General features: G+C 41.9%; 2 protein-coding genes across 11 annotated transcripts in view; one reads left to right on the top strand and one right to left on the bottom strand.

The window, feature by feature from the left end:
- The window catches only part of mtmr3 (myotubularin related protein 3), a 41917-nt gene extending 35316 nt beyond the window's left edge, over nt 1–6601 (top strand). For 2 of the 4 annotated variants that reach the window (XM_032577833.1, XM_032577832.1), the window contains one exon: nt 878–6601. In XM_032577833.1, coding sequence (XP_032433724.1) covers nt 878–1049 — 172 coding nt within the window. In that variant the 3' untranslated portion in view covers nt 1050–6601. Of the gene's footprint in view, nt 1–764 lie in introns of all 4 variants that reach the window. The other 2 variants (XM_032577835.1, XM_032577834.1) reach the window with 1 other exon arrangement.
- Nucleotides 6602–7421: 820 nt separating this feature from the next.
- citb (citron rho-interacting serine/threonine kinase b) overlaps nt 7422–20785 on the bottom strand; it is a 65812-nt gene continuing 52448 nt past the window's right edge. For 4 of the 7 annotated variants that reach the window (XM_032577822.1, XM_032577823.1, XM_032577824.1 and 1 more), the window contains 16 exons: nt 19849–20025; nt 18959–19139; nt 18422–18510; nt 18227–18331; nt 17877–18046; nt 14642–14722; nt 14415–14550; nt 13927–14066; nt 13726–13818; nt 12392–12500; nt 12173–12301; nt 10695–10775; nt 10523–10601; nt 10260–10433; nt 9187–9475; nt 7422–8569 (listed from right to left, as the gene is read on the bottom strand). In XM_032577822.1, the coding sequence (XP_032433713.1) occupies nt 8546–8569; nt 9187–9475; nt 10260–10433; nt 10523–10601; nt 10695–10775; nt 12173–12301; nt 12392–12500; nt 13726–13818; nt 13927–14066; nt 14415–14550; nt 14642–14722; nt 17877–18046; nt 18227–18331; nt 18422–18510; nt 18959–19139; nt 19849–20025 (2057 nt within the window). In that variant the 3' untranslated portion in view covers nt 7422–8545. Of the gene's footprint in view, nt 8570–9186; nt 9476–10259; nt 10434–10522; nt 10602–10694; nt 10776–12172; nt 12302–12391; nt 12501–13725; nt 13819–13926; nt 14067–14414; nt 14551–14641; nt 14723–16624; nt 16670–17876; nt 18047–18226; nt 18332–18421; nt 18511–18958; nt 19140–19848; nt 20026–20785 lie in introns of all 7 variants that reach the window. The other 3 variants (XM_032577818.1, XM_032577819.1, XM_032577820.1) reach the window with 1 other exon arrangement.

The raw sequence follows: 20785 nt of genomic DNA, 5'->3' as shown, positions 1-20785 counted from the left end.
TTAATCAGATAAAAAAACATATTGCCACATTCTGACGATTTTTTTGCCATATTTGCAATATATTAAATATATCCCTTTTTAAAATAAGAAAATAACGATTTTATTCCTCAAAATGCAACAATGTAGTATTCCTTTAGCTATGTTTTAGCAAAGAATGCATCTGAAGCTAAAAACTACTTCTAACATCAACATGCTGCTTGACTTATCCACATGAGGTAGAACAAATTTACAAAGTTTATTTTTTTAATGAAAATGTATGCAAATATATTATAGTTTTGTGTGTTCTTCTTTCTGCAAACTACCCTTTTTGAATCAGTATCCTCCAGCTAACGAGTAATCAATTAGTAAATTATTTGACGATTATTTCAATAATCGAATCATCGCGATTAATCGTTTTGGCCGTAGTCTTGTGTGTTCTCTATAGAATGTGTATCCTTACTGTTCCAACGTTCCCAAATTCTGCGTGTTCCTACCCTAGCTCAAAAGGCTAAAACTGGCCTTAAAACTCATTGTAGTTCAAACTCATTTTACAGTGAAAAGTTTTATTCTGGTTCGTTTACTGATCAGAAAGAAAACGACAAACAACTTTGAGTTTCTGATTCTGGCTACGAAGCAGAAAATGAACTGATTCCTCTGTCCGTCTCCGTCTTTATCTGAGCCGGTAGTTCAGCTGTTCCTCTGCTTCCTGTTAGAACATGTAGCGATATTTCACAGTGATGATCCTGTGTGTTTTGTGTCCCTGCCTGTTCCACCATGTGCTGCAGGTCCAAACGAACGATAACGGGAGCTGCTGATCGCTCAGACCCACCGTGCACGGTTTAGCCTCAGAAAATGCCTGCTAGCTGAGGACGTGATCGCCCTCTGTCTCCCTCTGCAGGAACTGCGGCAACGTGTTCTGTGCCAGCTGTTGCGACCAAAAGATCCCCGTGCCAAGCCAGCAGCTGTTCGAGCCGTGCCGCGTGTGTAAGAACTGCTACAGCAGCCTCCAGCTCAACTCCGCTCCTCTCGACCTCGAGCTCGAGAAACCCATCGCGGCGAGCTCCAACTGACGGAGCGCAGCGGAACCTGGCCGGGCTGGGTCAGACCGGGTCGGGCCACCAGCCGCCGACACAAACGCACCGCTCAGGAGCACAGGAAGCTACGCAGAATGTCCCGTGTGTGTGTGTGGGGGTGTGTGTTGCCCATCTGGAGTTTAAAGTGTATATTTTTAGGATGACATGCTGGCTACGCAACAAGAACTCTGAATGTTAGTGTCTGGAGGGGTGTGTGTGTGTGTGTGTGTGTGTGTGGCAGTGAGGAAATTGCACTTCAAGGAGTGAGAATGGACTTTCCAGGTGCCGAGAGAAGCAAGTCTCGGTGCGGAGCTCCGTACAGCCGACAGCTCCAGCGCCTCGCCGCCACCCAGAGCTTCTGCAGACGTCACTTCTTACACTGAGCTGAAGTTTTTCCTCTGGTCTGAGAAACAAAACAAACCAACAAGTGGAAAGAGAATCTCCCTGTATCCGAAATCTTCACACAAATGGTGTAAAGAAATCTCTGGCACCATTCAGGCTCCACTGTTTTTTTGTTTTTTTTCTGGTTTGCACATTTTTCCGTCTAATCGAAATCCCAGATTTGAAGGCTTCTTAAAGAGCGTTAAACCAAACTGACTTGGTCTGGTTTCTACTGAAATGTCTTACAAGTGAAAACTAACTTACAGGCACCTTTCCAGCTTGATAGGATCTTGCTTTAAGTCAAGAATTCCTTAATATTAATGAAGTAGTGTTGGTTTCATTATCAGATCGTTTTACTTATAACAAACACGTTTAATCTGCCAGTGAAACTTGTGCATTTTCATCAACATTAAGCAATTTAAAGTCCCTACATCTTGTAGGTTAATTTCTGTCTTGTTTCAAATGTACGAAGATATTTGCAGTAGAAACTAGACCAAAAATCCTTAAGAGTTTGTGTTTTTGCAGTGTAAAGCTTTGTGTAACTACAGGACTGAACCTTCAGCTCCCAGCATGTGGGTCACTCTGCTGGTGAAAATCCGGTTAGGAAGCGTTTTGGGTGTTGCTGCAGCGATGATCCCTGCTGCTCTGGGAGACCAGCAGCAGGGGGAAGGGCTCTTTGTGAGATCAGACAGCAAAGCTTCTCTGCGGCGCATCCTATTCAATGACCTCCTTGCGCACACACGCAGACGCACTCTTTTTCTTTTTCTTTTTGTAAAATAAATGAATGAAATAATATATTCAGATACATATATAGCATTTGAGAAAACTGTATAGAATTCTTGAATAGTGGCTCATTTAATTAGTCACATTTCTTTTTTTTTTATTTCTTTGTTCTCTTGTTAAAATTGCACAAAAATACCTATATTTTGCATCCTGCCAGAAGAGGAACAGGGTTGTTTTTTAAAAAAAAATAGAGAATCCTGTTTTGATGCTGCAGTGGTTTTCTCCTTTAAATGCGATTTATTATTTGGAGGTTATTTATTAAAGAGTTGTTGTTAAATTGCTGTTAGGAATCCAGATAATTCAATTGCTGCAGGATAATCGGGGGTGAGAGATGGTTTTGAACTCATTCTGACAGGTTCGTCCTTTTAGGATCGGCTGTGTTGTTTGATCTGTCGATGGGGTCCTGTGACGGAGCGGAGGGGCGCCATCTTGAATGAAACACTCAGTGGATTAGCAGTATCATCTATGCACTGAGAAAACAGTGGCCCAAAACAAACAGCCTGAACCCCAAATCAAAGCATCTCATCTTAACTTCGATTTACGACTCCATTCAAACCATCTCCACACACTACCTCTACTTTGTAATTGTTCATACACACGCACCTGACTTCTAGTTGCTTGGTGACTTTTGTCATCAACAAAGGCCTTGGTTTTTGTCATTGTTCAATACATTTTCTCCTGTTTGGCTGAGTTTTAAAATAAAAAAAGGTACACACCTGAAAGAATAGCTTAGCATCCCAATGATCGTCTTTTTGTTGTTGTTTAGACATAGGGCTGGGCGATATATTGATTTGATTTTTTTTGTTTATAGAGATTACATTTATGGAAAATCAACATTTATTTATTTTTTTTCCCACCAAAGCACTCCTTGGGTTTCCATAGGTCAGAGTGATGTCATCGTGTTTCATAAGCGTGTTTTACAGCTTCTATGAATTCAGGTTAACTTTACCACGGAATGGCGCCAGACTACGACTTTTATTTATTAGGCCCGAGCAACGAAGTGCTGGTGAAGGGCTATTGAATTTGCAGGATTGCTATATATATATATATTCCCGCCACTTTACGTCGCTGTTTGGGACCGTTACCATTTTCAAAAACTCACCAAAATTGTCCCCCAAGGAAAATTTTCGGATTCTGGTGGAATCGGCCAAACTGCTCTACAGCGCCCCCTAATGCGAGTTGGGAGAAACCGTAGGTCGTAGAGATCTGAAACTCTACGTAGGTAGATACCCCCAAATCAAGAATAAAAGTCTCTTGGAGGTATCCTCTAAAATGCACAGGGAGGCGGCCATTTTGAGTCAAAGGTCAAATTTTGCCCATTTTTGACTTTTACTCATGTCGAACTTTAACGAACTCCTCCTAGGGATTTCGACCTATCGGCTTCTTTCTTGGTCAGAATGCAGTAAAGGCATAGGGCTTTAAAAGTCATCGAAAAAATTTACTTTGCGTATATGTTCAGGATCAAATCCGCCATCATGTCCATTTTATTGATGTCGTATCTGAGCGAGCTCGTCCTAGAACTTTCGAGAGCCAGGCTTCAAACTCAGTCAGCACAGTCTTGAGCCATTGAGGGTCAAAAGTTATCAAAAGAATTTTCCTATGTCAAAGCATGTGGGCGTGGCCAAGCCTCAAATCTGGCCATTCGCCATGAAACATCAAGATGTAATAACTTCCCCATATAAGCTCCCAGCTGCATCAAACTTCATTTGTATCGTCACAGACGAATGTGATGAGCTCATCACATTCAAATAGTCAATTGGTGACATCACTTTAGACCCGCCACCTTCTAACAGGAAGTCACCTGTTTTCCTATTTTTCTTCCTCTTAATCTCTACTTCATGCAGATATTAAACTGTGTTTAATGAATTAGAATAACATGATGATAAATCCTTCTTTCAACGCTGGTGGGAACATGTGGGCATGGCTGAATTGCAAATTCTAATCCCTCAGTTTGCATACATCTCTAAATCAGTGTTTCTCAAACTGTTTCAGGCTGAGGACCAGTGAGCCCACTTAACAAGCTGTCAAAGATCACTTAATCCAAAATTGCGCCCGCCATAACACATCTTAATATATGATGCAACCTGAAATGAAACTATGAGTCTCTCATGTATTTTTCTTTGTTCATCCTAATGAGAAGCATGGTGCTGTTTGGTAAATGTGGCTGGCCACAACAGACTTAAGAGGTCTACTTTGGCATTTTGAGTTACTTACAAAATTAAATGAAATTGACAGTAGCTGTTTACCTGAAAGCAGAGCATCATTCATTACAGAGCAAAGAGCAGTTCTGACTAACTGGAACGATTCCTACCACTCACCGTTCCAGTCGCTATAACTTGGCCTCCTCTGATCATACAAGTAGTCCTCGAGTTCTTTTCTGTCCACTAGGGGGTTCCCTCGCACCACAAATGGTCCACGGACCACAGGTTGAGTAAGATTGCTGTAAATCATACATGCTTGCTAGGATTGACCTTTGTTAGTCTCTAAAGAGCCCAATAGCTTGAATTTGCAATTCAGTTCGACTGCGCTTGTGCGTCGTCAGGGGGCGCTGCCTAAGACGTCGGTGTGTGTCGCCTGGCGGACGGCTGCGGGAACTGCGCGAGAGCGTGGCGTTGCTGGAACCCCCGCGGTCGCCACGAGGCCGGCGGCCCGCTTCGCTGCGAGGGCCTCGAGCGCCGCTTGCGGCTTTAATTTGTTTTTTAATTGCAAAGATAAAGTCATAGTATTATAAGAATACAGTCGATAATATTCTTCTCGAATATTCTCCTAATTTTACATTCTCGTAAAATTAGGAGAATGTAGTCATTTTATAACTCTCCCGAAAAATAATACAAACTTAAAATGAAGAATGTCGAGCGCGTGGAGTTCTACTTTAATGTTGGTTTTCTAATAAGGAAATGACACGTCAGCTTTGACTTATTAGCAGGACTTTGAAACTATTGAATTTATTTAGAAGAGCCACACAGACGGATCTTTTTAACTATCGAAGCTTTTTTCTCTACAACGACCCTCCCCTCGTAATTTAAAGACGTTCTTTTGGTTAAGAAAGAAAAAGAGGAGTCGCTTTTATTTCGCTAATATTATGACTTTATTCATGTCATTAAAATTCGTGTAGCCTGATACTTGTACTCCGTCGTACATCTCACAGAAGGTCTGATTGAAATAAAAGCCACTTTTTGAAAATATTTGTATTTTCTTTGTAAGACCAGAAAGCGAGACAATAAAATCAGTGCAAAAAGGAAATAAAAATATTAAAATCTGAGATTTTTATTTCCAAGTCATATCGCCCAGCCCCAGTTAGGTGCAGAAGCAGCATGTTTATTTCGATCAGCTGAAGTGCACAAATGTATCTGATAAAAGAGAGTGTGGGTCCTGAACGCCTCGTGGTGCGTTTGTGTGTGTAAATGAGTGGCGCGTGCAGCGGACCTGCTGCTAACAGTGCTTAGCTTTCCTGCTGCACGTGCTTTAATTGACCTGTGTTCGCCCGTTAGCGGAGGACTCTTAATTTTAACATGTTTGAGATAATCTGTCATTCTCATTCCAAACTATTTTGTTTATCACTATATGACATATTTTTAAAGCAATTGGTCCACGGAACAAAACGAAATGAAATGTCTTGTCTGGCTTTAAGAGGCCTTTGTGAGGATAAAGCTCTTTAATCTTCCCTCACACCATCAGCAGCTTCCCATTTCCTCCCCGCTGCAGGCGTAACGAGCCGCCATCTTATCTTAAACAATCCATGAATGTGAACTGTCTACATTGATGAATATTGCACGACATTAAGTAGACGCTGCCACAGATCAGCTGCGACTGATCGAGCGCTGTGCTTCTCAGTATTGAAAGGAGCATGGTGTGTGTAGGAGTGTCGCGCAACACACTTGTTGCTGTACGCCCCTTCCCCCCCCATCCCAAGAAATCATCTCTGTCTGCAGATGTTTATCCTTCTCAGCTTACGCCGACATTCTCTATCGGAGGCTTCGCTGCAGCGGCCCAGTAATCGGTGGACTTGTGTGTGTGTGTGTGTGTGTGTGTGGGTGTGCGGGTGTGTGTGTGTGTGTGTGTGTGTGTGTGTCAGGCATTGCTGTGAGAGACTGACTGAGTGAGTGGGACTCTTTTGGTGGAGACTGGTGCCAAGCAGTTTATTACGGGTCTCTCACAAGGGGATCAGTCATGTTTTTGGTTGGTTTTACTTCTTTTCTTCTTCTCCTCCGTGTTTGACAAGGACTTTGAACCTTCTGTCTGTCAGAGGAGTGTGTAGCTGTACATAGCAACTTCCTGTAACAAGTGCTCCTTGTTCAGTCTGGATATTTAGTTTTATTGGATTTACTTTACAGAGCATTACATTGTTGTAGAATTCAAATGAAAAATAAACTAGCTGAACCAAAGCGGTGGGTTTTATCTGATTCCTGCTTTCACTGACACAATGACAATGTCTCCCACGTTCCAGGAGCTGCAATTAGCAAACACCTGGTGGAACTGCCTGACTGCTGACTTCAAGATAAATATTTCTGAATCCAATGCTTCGTTCCAGTTAAACTCAGAATTGGGAAACTCCAACTTCCCAGTCCAAAAAAAAAAAAAATAGAGCAAAATAAACTGCAACTCTCCAAAGTCTGAGGGCTCAAATTGCAAAGTGAAATTTCTTTCAGCACAATCAAGTGCTATAAAATGGCACTGTGTCCCTTTAAGGGTTCTCCAGGTCTGGATACATTACATGAAAACATTTACATTTCTTTCTCTGTTCCAGTCATGTTTGTTAGTTCGTCATTCATCTATTTATCCACCGTTCAACCCATTTATCCACTTACTCATCCATTCATCTGTTTGTCAGTTTGTCAATCCATCCATTATATTTGCTCCTTAATTTTTCAAGTCAAACATCAGCTGCAAATCTACAGTGAACTTGTACATTTCTAGTTAAAAATAAAAATCTGGGGGCGTGCCGTGGTGGCGTAGCGGTTAGCGCGACCCGTATTTGGAGGCCTTGAGTCCTCGACGCGGCCGTCGCGGGTTCGACTCCCGGATCTGACGACATTTGCCGCATGTCTTCCCCCCTCTCCTTCCCCGTTTCCTGCCAGCCTACTGTCATATAAGGGACACTAGAGCCCACAAAAAGACCCCCTGGAGGGGTAACAAAAAAAAAAAAATCTGGAGTTATGTTGGAATCCTGTGAATATCTGCTGGTGAATCAAAGACGACAACAGATCCTTTGATCGTGTTTAATGTATGTTCTCTTGTACAGCTTTAGAAATCAAGAAAATCTTAAGTTACTAACACCAATGCCTACTTACCGAATGCAAAGTCAAGTGGATTACATGACAAAAAGAGAACAACCAAGAAAAAGAATCAAGATCCAAAAGCAACTAATGCTTTATTAAGTAAGTCATGCTCACTGATGTTGATGTGGAGGTGTTCTTATTGGCCCAAAGAAACAACACGGGGAGAGGGGAGGTGACAACCCTCCTGACAGTTACTAGACTTCATATCACAGCACAGGAACGGGACATCTGTACCACAATCAGCAGCGGCGGCGGACTAAGAGCAAGCTGAGGCGGCTGGACCTGCTCGACTGTGCGACGTCTGGCATCAAGAGGCAGAGCTGCATGTTTCTTTATCGTAGGTTTGCTAAAAAAAACACCACAAAGAACACTCGGAGCAAAAACATTGCTTACTTGTTTTAGTGAGGCCGGACAACAACGGTCAATAAAGCAGTCATATGCATGTAAATCTATCAAAGGCTAGTTAGTGAAGAGGACCTTTCAGTTTGGTCTGAAGTAAGAAGACAGGTCATGTGACGAGAGCAAGTCTGTAAGTCTTGTTCAACCCAATCGAATGTGCAAAGAGTTGCCCCTCAGAGAGCTTTCTCAAGGTAAATAAAATCTGGTCTCACTCTCAGAGCAGAGAAGAAAAAAAACACCTTAAAGTCATAATTCATAATGAGAGGATTATATTGTTTCTTAGCCAACAACATTACGAATCTCCCTGCAACATCTTTAGAAACTCTTTTTAAAAAAAATAGACATGGCTTCACCGGCCGACTGTTCCCTTTATAAAAACTCACACGTATATGTACAGCGGATTAGATAAGAAAAGATTCTCACAACCTGGAGAACAGCGCCACCTCCCTGCCAACCAGACCTACTGCGGGGTAATGTCCGTGAAAGCACATGTTGGAACGAGGATTGTCACAGGAGACTCCTGTCGCTGCGGTGTGGCTGAACCAGGAGCTCAGGCTGCAGTATGTACAGGCGATGGCCTCAGACACGGTGGATCGCTGTGCTTCAACTCACACTGGAACCAGGGTTTCAGTCACTAGCAGCATGGAGGACTCACACTGATGACTGATCCCAGACCTGCAAACCAACAACACAGAAAAATATAATAGGAAAATTATAATCCCTATGGGGGGCATGACAAAAAATAATTAAGAACCACTGAATTATTGTAACAGATTATAGAGGAAAGTCATTCAAACTGCTGAAGCTCAAACGTTTTCATGTCCATTGAACCTTTACACATTTTGTCACTATACAACAGCAATATTCCAGGTATTTTTTCCTGTGATAAAGTGATGCCCCTGTCATGTTCAATCAAGAGATAAAGAGATAAATGTAAAACCAAATGAAAAAGAAAAATATATATATATATATATATGAAGGCTGTACAATAAATCAATAACCATATATATTGCGATAGATATGTGGTCAATATCAGTACATAATATGTCTGATAGAATATTCAATGAACGCTGATCCAGAACTGCACAGCATTCTGGGAGAAAAAAAGCTTTAGAATTTCAATACAATTCTCCTCTGGTTGTGGTTGTACTTTTACAAAATGTAAAACGGTTCAAGGACCATAAACATGTCTGAGAGGCTCTGTGCTTCATGTTGCTTTGTTCAGGATGTTGTCACTTCATGTAACACATAGCAGCCTGTTTTCAGAACCACTGGGATCCCACCATACAGACCTTGTTAACGGGGGCTAGCTGTGTCCGGACGGACCCGGCGTGGAGTCGAGTGCTGTCCCCAAATCTCCCAGGAGACCGCTCCCTGCGACTGTCCAACACCCTGCCGGGGGACTTCTCTCTGTCCAGGGGACGAGCAGGAGACTTGTCTCTTCTGAACTCTGTGCGACCCTCCCGGTAACGGTGTGGGGTGCTCGGCTCCCGGTGCAAACCGTCATGGCTGCCGGGGCCCGAAGTCAATCGCTTGGTGATGTGCTCCGTGTAGGTGGGGGGGCCTCGCTTACTGGGGCTGCTGCAGACGACAGAGCAGAGAGAAACGGCTTCACTGCCTGACCACAATCCTGTCAGATACTAACTTTAGATGTCAGTACGCTGACCTTTGACCCACAAAGATGTTGGTTAAAAAAAACAATCCTAACTCGGTGTTAGGTGGCTCAGCGTTGTCATGGACACAGTTGGGTTGGATAACAAACCAATAACAACATATATCTTGATAGACATGTGATCAATATCAATCGATTATACGTTCAGCAAGATTGGTGGCATCAATTAACTCACTCCTTGGTTACCTAGCAACAACCTGTTGAGTAACTTGCACAGCAGCAGTTTAGTAGTTTCATAATTACTTAAAAATAAAAAATAAAAACAGAGTGGAATGAAAACAGTGGATAAATCAGGAATGGCCATGCCACTCGTCTAATCAATTATTGATATCGACCGATATGAAACATTCGTATCGTGATAACCTGCCATGAATGCTCAGGCTAACAGTTTTTCTGTCACGGTAAGTTGTTTCTCCACCATTAGCACATTTAGCAGCACGTACACGAGCTTGATTGATAATGCTAAAACTCTGATTGGTGGTTTCTGACTGCAAACTGAGTTTCTGCAGTAGTAGCACTGGATGGGGGTGGAGGAGCTCAATCGTTTTTCATAGACTTTCTGTCTCATGTTACACTGTCAGCAACGATTTGAACAAGTCTGCAAGAAAACTTAAGTTTGTAACAGTTACATAGTGTGGCTCTAAATCGAGTGTCTGTGTGTTTTGTAACGGTGCGGTCGTGTTGTCAGCTGACCCTCTGCTGGAGCCGGTCCTCTGCAGCTCTCCAGACTCTCTGATCAGGCTTCCCTTGCAGCAGATGACCCGCAGCTTGCTCTGGTAGGAGGAGGCCAGGTAAACGGCTCCGGAGGAGATGGCTGGGCCAAGGTAGCGCGGGTTGGGAATGTCCAGGTGGGCCAGCACCGCGGGGCTGGAAACATGAACAGAGTTTTAAAAGCCTCCAGCTGCCAAACACAAAGACTTTTAGATGAGAGTTACGAAGTGACTGATCTGCCTCACCACACTGCTGCGTGTCCCTGGACTTCAATCACATCCAGGGAGTTGAAGTAGGTGACAAACAGGTAGGGTTCTCTGTAGGCTGCATTACAGGACACACAAACGTACTCAACGATAGTAAAGATAGATGGAGCTGAGAGAAAAATGAAACCAGCAAGATAAAAGTTGCTTTTACCAAACGACAGAGGCACGCGGCTCCACTTGATTTCATCGGTCCGACTTCTTCGTCCGTACGAATCCACAAAGAAACCAAACTCTGTCACAAAACATTTGTTACAGCCACAGGAAATAAAACGATGATGTTTGTGTAGGCAATAGACGCCAACAGTTCGCTGAGAAAATGTTGAAAAACATGAATGGGAATGTTTTTCAAGAGCAGTACTTGTGTGTCACAGCCATTCAGCCAAACTACCACTTTTGTTTTTTGCGTAAAAAGGGAGTGGCAGTTCTTTTTAAATCATCATTTTCATAGTTATCACAATAGTGCCACAAAACATCGCAGTAAAATTCGAAGTCCCTGTTGCACTCCACCGATGTTGGATAAAAACATTGCTTTGTCAGTATTTGCACAAGCATCCGAAATAAAAATGCATAACGTGATCTTGCATCAATTGTTCAAAGCACTGAGGCAACAAATATTTGTACAAATTGAAAAATACTAAAACACAACTTCAATTTAGAGATAAATCTTCTGGCAGAATGGTATATTTTTTTTAGTACAGTTTCAAAGTAAGCCATGACTGTCTGTGTTTTCTGAACCTGGAATGTTACCAAACTGCTGAAACAGTTTTTTCTGCTAAACAAGAGAACGGTGAAGTTTTTTCTTCCAGCCAGCTGAGCAGCAGTGAGCAGCTCCACACAGCAGCACTTCTCTGGCATCTTGTTGATAGAAATTGAAACAATCAGACGGTATATTTTTGTGGTTTCAGGATCCTTTTAAATCTTATATGTGGACCATGTCTGATCTCTAGATATCTGATCCTGTTAGTTTTCTCATTCTAGCTGTAGATTCCTAAACTGTGACAGAAGGAGCTAGAGAAGAAGAAAACACTTTTACATCCCAATTGACCTCTAAATGTTTTGAAGCTTCAACAGTATTCGAGTGCTTTACATTTATCTTTTTGATTCCTGTCAACACTTAGCATATAATTTCATTCAACTGGCAAATACATCAAATTTATTTGAATATTTAGAGTTTTGGCCCTCTCTTCTTCTGATTGTTTTTTTAAGCTAAAGCTGATTCTTTCTGTCCTCCCACTAAAAGATCGTCTTTACGTGCTGCAGACTCAGATCCACTTGCTGCCAATAAGCTCTGCGCCGGTGGAGACCGATCGACACTTTCATCCTCTATGTGCAACATTCTTAGCAACTTTTCCTCCTGCATGTGAAGTTGTTTTGATGCAAAGTGGTTTGTGGGAAAGGAAATGATTTCAGGCACATCTGCTCCCGTCACTTCTACTGGATCCTATCTGATCCAGTAGTAATTCATACACATTTAAAAAAAATTTACTTATATGGATACCATTAAAAAATAACCCTGAAGCTGCAAAACACAAGATTTGCATCCCAGTAAAAACGCAGTTTTTATAACCCTCCACATTGTGTGGGGTTCTATCAGTTCCTGGTGACAGTACAGTGTGTGTTCGAACTCACCATGGAAACAGAGAAGGTATTCCTCCTTCTGCATGCTGCTGGCCACCTGTAAGATGGCGATGGGGAAGCTGTGAGAAGAGGCTGCGAACACGGCCGAGGCCAGCGACACGTCGTTCTTGTCCAGGAACTCTGCAGGACGGGAGCAACCAGAGGGATGCAGTGTTACCCTGCAGTCTCCAGAAGACAACACACACACACACATTTTATTTGCATTCTTACCCTCGAGCACATACTGCTTCATCTCGATCTCGTAGAACTTGTTGGTGCCGATGATGATGCTGTAGCTGGTCAGATGGATGCAGCTGCACGGCTCCAGAGTTTCAATTTCCTGCCAGTCGAGGAATGTTGGCGCACAGAACGATGAGAAAACGACATGAGAGTGAGGCCAGACGGCATGGACTGAAGTCAGATGGAAGGATTGTAAATGTGTTGGAAAAATCAACACATTTAGCCTTAAACTTTTTTCACATTTTGTTACATTACAACCTCAGAGGTATTCTTTTAGGATTTTATGATAGATCAACACAATGTAGGACAAAGTTTTTAAGAGGAATACAAATGATTTTGTTGACAAATCAAGTGCAGCTTGCATTAATATTCAACCCCAGTGAGGTCAAACTTTCTAACTAGAGTTTAGCTGCAAGTCTTTGGACGTTTGTATCGGTTTTTGTTTCCATCTCATTCATTCCATCTAGACAACTAACTTTTTCTCCGTTCATTTCAATCTTAGTGAGTGGAAAACATCAGTAAATGGCAGCGTAGTCACAAACTCTCAATTAGATTCAGGTCTGTACTTTATAAGACAGATCACCTGGATTACAAATTTAGATCAGAACTCGGCAGCTTAGTCACATGAGGAGGATGTAATGTTTGTTGTTTTCCACAAATACACTAAAAGACTACCGAACACTGACCTCCATAATAATGTACATTATTTGTACATTTGCAAAGTACTGGATATTCCTCCTTTGTTTCCCATTTACCCTAAAAATGAAGTTTCATTCTACATACAGTATTTTATTTATGCCATGTAAAAATCTGTTTCATGTAGTAGTGAATATGAATGTCCACATTAATGTACTGTCTGCTCATTACAATTAGCCTTAGCAATTATAATCCATAAAAGCCATCATTCTATACATTTTTACACATATTTGTGTTCAATGATAGAAAAAAAAAATCACAAGAATTTCTTTGCTCATTTTGCAACATTTTGTCTCCAGTAGTTTGTTAAGCTGTTTAACTGGATTCAAACTGAAAGGCTGAGAGGGTTGGAGTGAAAGAACAACTTATTTACTTATTAATAATAAGCAAATAATAAATAAAAATATATATATTACGGAAATATATTACGGATTGTAATACAGCATATTTACACATTTGCAAAACATAATCTGCACTCCACAGAACAAACACCTTCTTTCCTGAGGACGTTTCTGAGTGTTAAAAGTACAAAAAGACTTTAAGTTTCGGCATCAAACCATTTATTCCTGTTGCTCTCTCTCCATTTTTAGCAAACATTTCATGTTTCTCTCCCAACCCCTGCAGCTCACCTTGCGGATGCAGTATTTGTTGAGATTGTCGTTGTAGCGCAATATGGTGATCTTGTTGGGCATTGCGGCGCATATACACGACCCGTTGTCAACCTGGAAGCAGAACATTTACCTGTCAGCTCTGACGGTGAAGTTTCCCATCGCCGTGGCAGCACATCTGCATAAACACACAGCCTGCTGCATGGCGAGCTGCAGACTTACTCTGCCAGCAGCAAACAGATGGCAGCCTTTCACCGTCTCAAAGATGTAGGGAGCAAGTTCAGTCTGGCTGGGCAGGTGGGACTGGGCCAGAGACTGCTTCACCCTCTTAATCTCCACCAGACACAGAGCTCTCTCATCCCCTACAGCACACACACACGCACGCACACCCCCACACACACCCACACACACCCACACGCGTTACCAAACCACAGGCTACAGACAGGTCTTTGGTTTCTAAGGAGTCTCCTGTCCTTCATGATGAAAAGAATGTGCCCACATGTTAAAATACGATACCTCACCATAACTGTATGGTTTATTTAATCTGTCTCAGAATCATTTTAGCAACTATTTATTTAAAGAGGCAGCACAATGCGTTATCAGGAACATAGTGCACATTGAGATGAACTCTGCCAGCAACATCTGGACTGAAATTCTCCAGCGGAGCTCCCCGGAGCACCAACAGGTACAACCAAAGTCGGACATGTTACCAACAATCATCAGGAGTTTCTCCTGCTCTTTGATGATCTGGATCTGAAAAACGGATCCCAGGCCCGGGATGTGAGTCAGCGAGTTCTTGATGACGTTCAGAGCGTACAGCCCCTCCTCAGATCCCACCAGGACAATCTGCACAACAGGCAGACACACACACTTACTCAGCTAGTTGGAAAACTACTTTTGTCCTGTATTCAGGGTCACGACATCATGCGTTTGGTACCTGATCCGTTAGAGGAAGAGTGCAGTTAATATCCAGTCTGTCGTCACCCTCCAGCTTCAGCAGAGAGTTTCCAAGCAGCTTCTGTAAGATCAGACAGAAACAGGTGAGAGGTCAGCTCCAGAGGGGCAGGGGCAGGTTTACAGGCTCAGAGGTGGGATCAAGTCACAAATCTGTCTTGTTTCAAAGGAAGAAAAACTAAAGATATGTCTGTATAACAGTTCCAAGGCGATTTCAGAGGAAACGTAGAAAATAAAACCCTAAAGTGATTTGGGAAAGCACGCAGAGTTTAACCCGATTTCAGTTTTAACAAAGAACTCAGAGCAGAGGTCACCACTCTACTGGCACACACACGTTAATGTTTCGTTTAGGCTAACTTCAACTGGAATTGAAGAAAAAAGTTTGTGTTAGTAATAAAGTAAAAGAAGTTTAGTTAAAATTCTGCTATATTCTGTAAAGCCGTTTCTCAAAATATTCAAATTTAAATAGACTGTGACTTTCAGGGTTTGAGTGAAGAAATAACTTACATTTGATATTTCATCTGGAGGTATAACTATTTAGAAATGATGTTTTTGAGACTAATCTCAATATTTAATTTTTGGGGGGCAGAGACTCGCCCTCCCACCCCTCTATCTATAATGGCCCTAATATGCCATCGCACAAAATAATACTGCTTCACTCACGATAACAAAACGTGTTATTATGACAGGCCTAATTCTAACTAGCTTGGAAATGCTAAAAAACTTTTTTTTACTGTACACAGATATATGACATATTCTAGAGTTGGAAAACTTGAATTAGGCATAATACAATGTGTTAAACTGAAATGTTTTTCAGGGATAATATCCAAATCATGACCAAAATAAGCTCCTTGATAAATAAGATCATAAACTTTGTTAGCTATTAGGTTCAGCTCATGTATCTAATAATTTATAAATACATCAACTATAGATGTCTAGTTTCTGTCAGCCAGTGTGTGACGTGTCTCAGGTCCAACCAGAGACTCCAGCTCGGTTCTGACAGGACAGCGTAGAGATCTAAGACGTTCTGAGATGCAGGACCTTACAAAGTATTCATGCCCTTTTTCAGGTTTTACTACAACCAGGAAGTTTAAGACTTCGATTGTGTGTGACAGACCGACACAATGCAGTGTTCAGCTGTGAGGCGGAAACAAAATACATGGTTTTCAAAAAATGGTTTTAAGATGTACCATGAGACTCCCCAACACATTAAGTCTGTGCTGGTCTTTACACGTTCATTTCAAAGTCCTGCTACTGGTAACAATTTCATGCTGAGGTGTTAAAAGATCGGTTAAACCTATAGCAAAGTATAACTTTACAAGATGCCCAACATTTGTCATTTTATTTAGTAATAATTTTTGTGGAGGAATAATCATAAAAGTTCTCCTTATTCTGATAGCATTATGGGGTAATATTATGATATTATTCTTATATAATTATGACTAAATTCTTGTATTAGTTTAACTTCATGTAGCAAAGCTCTAAGACCTTAACAGATAAGTAGGATTTCCACACAATGCTGATTGTTGATTGGTTGATGACAGATGGGCTCTGAAGACAATTGCTAGGACTGAATTGTACTTAGAGATGCCAAAGTGAAGTGGACAGAATATAAATGCATGCCATCCTTTTCAAATTTTGTATGCAAACCATTTTGAAAAAACATTTATCATTTTGCTTTTACTTTACACATAAATCACCGCAGTTTGTGTTTCCAGCCAGACAAAAACGGAACAGTTTCAGGGGGTGTGGATACGTTTGCAAGGCATCGTGTTGGTGAGAACAAAATGTCAGTTTCGTCTCTCAGTTTCATACAGAAGGAGGTTAGCAGTGGGGAGGAAGAGTGGCGGCAGGTGAGGTGAAAGCAGGAGGACCAAGCAACACGACAACAGGGAGGTGCAGTACAGTGTTCCTCAGGAGGAAAGAGCAGACAATCTGTGCTCCCGTCTCTCTCCAAACGCTTTACCTGAACCAGTGGAGACAGAAGCATTTGTCTTTTGCACGCAACAGCCTACATGTGTGAGGAAAGGCCACGGTATCGGAACCACGCCGCAAATCAACAAATCGTGCCCATATATCGGACATACAGTGCGGCATGATGGAAAGCAACAAACAGGAGCGAAAGAGACAAAGAGAAAAGAAAAAGAAGAGAGAACAGTTAATGACATATGCATGTGAAATTAGAGGTCAGTATTTGAATCTTTAAATGAATCCTTAAAGGGGCAGGATTATGTAAAATCCAATTTTTTGAGCTTTACATCATGTTATAACGTTATTCACTAATCAAAAACATATGAAGTGTTGCCTTGATTCTTTCATGAATGTTTGAGAGATACTTTAATCTCCATGGCAACCATTCAGATGGGCAAAACACCTGGGTAGACCTAGCTTCGCCTTCAAGGTGCAGCTCCTCCTCAGAGCTGCAGTTTAAAGCTTCCACCTCACAGAGCAACGCCCCCACCCCTCCGACTCCCCCACTCAGCTCCTTCAGACTAGTCAGCAGCAATTAGCAAACACCTGGTGGATCTACACATCTGCTGAGCTCATTATATGAGCTACTGCTCAGTGAAACGCTGGTTAAAACGTAGTTAAAGGGTTAATAGAGGAACAGCGCTGTGATGACTTCCTGAAGGCGGAGTTTCAGAAAGAGCAGGAGCGTCTTAAGGAGACAGAATCCCAATGTCAATGTGATATAGACAGCTCTGGAAAAAATTAAGAGACCACTGAAAATGATCGGTTTCTCTTTATAGGTATATGTTTGCATAAAATGAACTTTGTTCTTTTATTCTATGAACTACTGACAACATGTTGGTATTTATTAGCAGATTACAAGAAATGGTCAAAATGATGAAAAAGTTGCAGTGCTTTCAGCTTTCAGACCTCAAATAATGCAAAGAGAACAAGTTCATATTCATTTAGAAACAACAATACTAGTGTTTGAACTCAAGAAGATTTTAGAAATCAATATTTGGTGGAATACCCAGGAGGTTTTCAATGGGGTTCAGTGCAGTGGGCTCTTCAATTTTTTCAGACCTGTATACATAGAATATTTTTAACAAATTAAGTTAACAGTTACTTGATTGTGCCATAAAATGCCACTATGTGGTGGAAAACGCATAATGCTGCCCCTTTAAAATGACTGAAGACGTTCAGTGTGTTAATGAATATTCCCTCATGTGTGAATGTAAGACATCCAGCGTCTAAGCAGCAACACTCACTGCATCGGCCTCCGCCTTCTCCCGCGCTGCTCGCCCCCCGGCCACCGCGGACTCCATCACGGCCACCCAGCGCTGCTTGTCAGGGAAACTGGGGGCCATGAAGTAGACAGCCTGACCAGGCCAGCACGGCGTATGGCAGCGGGACTCCAGCTTCAGGACGTAGGCAACATCTGACACAAAGGAAGTTATATGAAGGCGAAAAAGTTCAGAATTCACCTCATTCCCTTTTTAAAAAGAATGACAGAATGTGACAATAACATAAAAACTTAAATATAAACAAAAACTAATAAGCAGGCAATAGGTAGTGGGAATGATTGTGATGTTTGGAGATGAAGACAAAGTGTGTCTACCAGACTTGGCGGTGTTTGGCAGCTCAGAGGCTCCGACTGCTCCATGAATCATCACCTCTCCCTCTGACAGACACAAGTCAAACTCCTCCAGCGGCTTCACAGAGTCTGAAAGGCAAAGGGACCAGGAACAAGCGGTGGGTATATGGTAGCGCTTGTATTTCCAAGTGTCCAACAATCGTTCACTCATTGTTTAACCTTCTCTTGGCTCAATCTCGTAGATGGAAACTTTAGTGCCGTCCAGCACCACATATTTTCTCTCCCAGCCCTGACCCCGCTTCCCGTTTCTGCCACACACGGAAAAGAAATATCAAATAAGTACAGTACATATGTGTCACTGTACTTACAGAAAGTGTTATTTTATGACGTGGTAAACCCTCAACTACTGTACATCTCTGTCTTACCACCATAAACATTGAGGAAGACGGTGATAAAAACAACTTAAGAACTCCAAGCTCACTATTAGAGATGACTGGCAAGAAATATTGCACTTTTACACAATTTTTCTTTAGATGTACCAGCATCTAAGCAGCTTTTACACAAAACTGGGTGACAGAACATAATAAATGGTGCCTGTGTTGTTCTCTGACAACCAGCAAATTTTCAAAAGGGGGAGTTGGATTCATGTACCGTCTGATTAGCTCCCTAAAGCACATTACTGGCAGAGAACAATGTAAAAATACTATTTTTGCTAAAGACTTTGACTCTCCCTGTGTTAGCCTGGCCACAGCTGACCTGGGCTGCTTCATCCAGCCCTCCAGGTGCATGTGGCCGCCGGCTTCTTTGATCTGCTGGCCTGGAGAGCTGCCTTTGTCTCGACACAGGCCCTCAGAGAGGTGCAGAGAGCAGTCGCTGGACATGCCGCAGGTGGCTGGAAGGCAGGCTGAGCACTTCGGATGGCACAGAGCGTGGCATTCTGCAGAGAGAGACACAAACACTCAACGCAAGGCCGTGTGTGCACCACCTGAGAGTAGAATATATCAAAGTTATATATTTAAAAGCACTTTGAAGTGTTTAATTATACCTAATTTAACCAAAGTTATCAAGGGGGCATCATAACATTACTTACTTCAGTTGTCGCTAAATGCTATATTAGATCAAATTTAATAAATTTGACTTTGTAATTTAAAGCCTTGAAATTGGGCCTCTGTCTCTTTAAGAAACTCCGCCTTCAGGAAGTCATCACAACATGGCTCCTCAATTAACCCTTTCATATGTTATTAACAGCTTTGCTCTGAGAAGTAGCTTGTAAAATGAGCTCAGCAGATATGCAGCTCTGCTCGACTTAACGTCACTACAGTCTAGGGCTGACCTGGTAATCATTTTCTTGGTTAATAACTGGCTAGAAAAATGTGCTCAATAGAAGCATTTTTTAATACAATCTGAATCAGGCAAAACTACATTTTGCCACTTGAGTTCTGGGTAGAACAAATTTACAAAGAAGGTTTTTCTTTTTGTGTTTCTTTTTCAGTCTGTGGCCTCCAGTTAACGGTCAGTCGATTAATAAATTCGTTGACAATTATTTTAATAATCGATTCATCAGATTGATTGTACAGTTGTACATTAACAGATCTAGATTACATGGAGGTAAGACGGCTCTGAGGTTTGTGTGTTCTCTGACTCACCGAGGCAAGTCGCTGCTTGGCGGCCAAAGTGAACGGTATCCAGGCACACAGTGCACTTGGCGGCCCTCATGTTGAGCCCCACTGTGAACCGGTGGGGGGTGTTGTGGTGCAGCACAACACCCCGCTCTCTCTCCCTCTCTCGGTCTCGCTGGCTGTCCTTCAGACGACGGCTGTACTCTGAATACAGACAGGGAACACGGTGAGGGCGCGCCGCTCCGCTTCGCCTCACCCAGGTACATCCAAAACCTCAACACCTTAGAGCGTCATGCTGCTAAAGGAACTGGAAGATGTTGAGCAGAATGCGTATGCAAGTAAACTCTGAAGGCAGAAACGCTTGAAAGGTCAACTCGTTTAATCGTTTGCTTTGGATTGTGCTCACTTTGCTGATCTTTAAAGGGATTATCCAGTCTGTGTGAAGTCTCTTCATTGTGTATACAGGGAAAAAAAAATCACTTCCATGTGCAATAAAATGTAGTTTTAGAGCTGATTATCATATTGATCCATTGACTTTACAATAATCAAATAAAACAGGTCAAATGAATTAGACTGAATTGAAATGGGAAGTGGTCTTTATTTGGACAGATCGTTTGCAAAAACATAATCCCACTCAGAAATAGTCATTTTAAAAGTCCATCCTTTCATTTGAAAGTATTTATTCAGTGATGGGGAAAAATACATGTTAAGAAATAATTGTTTTTAATTAAACTCACTGGTCTAACAGTTACTGGCACCCCAAATAATCCCCTTTAAATAAAAATAATCAAAGCTTCCAGGCTCAATTTAACTCTAAATTAGTCAGTTTCTAGGAAAGTCTAATACAAAACTTTCTGTTGGCTTGGAGGACACATAATTATATACGTATTTTAGACACTAGGCTAGACAAAAACTCATATTTATCTTCCACATAGTGAAATAAAAACAGCTAAAGTTCACTAAT

This window comes from Xiphophorus hellerii, chromosome 12 (assembly GCF_003331165.1).
Source record: "Xiphophorus hellerii strain 12219 chromosome 12, Xiphophorus_hellerii-4.1, whole genome shotgun sequence".
Taxonomy (NCBI): domain Eukaryota; kingdom Metazoa; phylum Chordata; class Actinopteri; order Cyprinodontiformes; family Poeciliidae; genus Xiphophorus; species Xiphophorus hellerii.
Note: the sequence above shows the minus strand (reverse complement) of the source record. Positions and strands in the feature narration are given on the sequence as shown.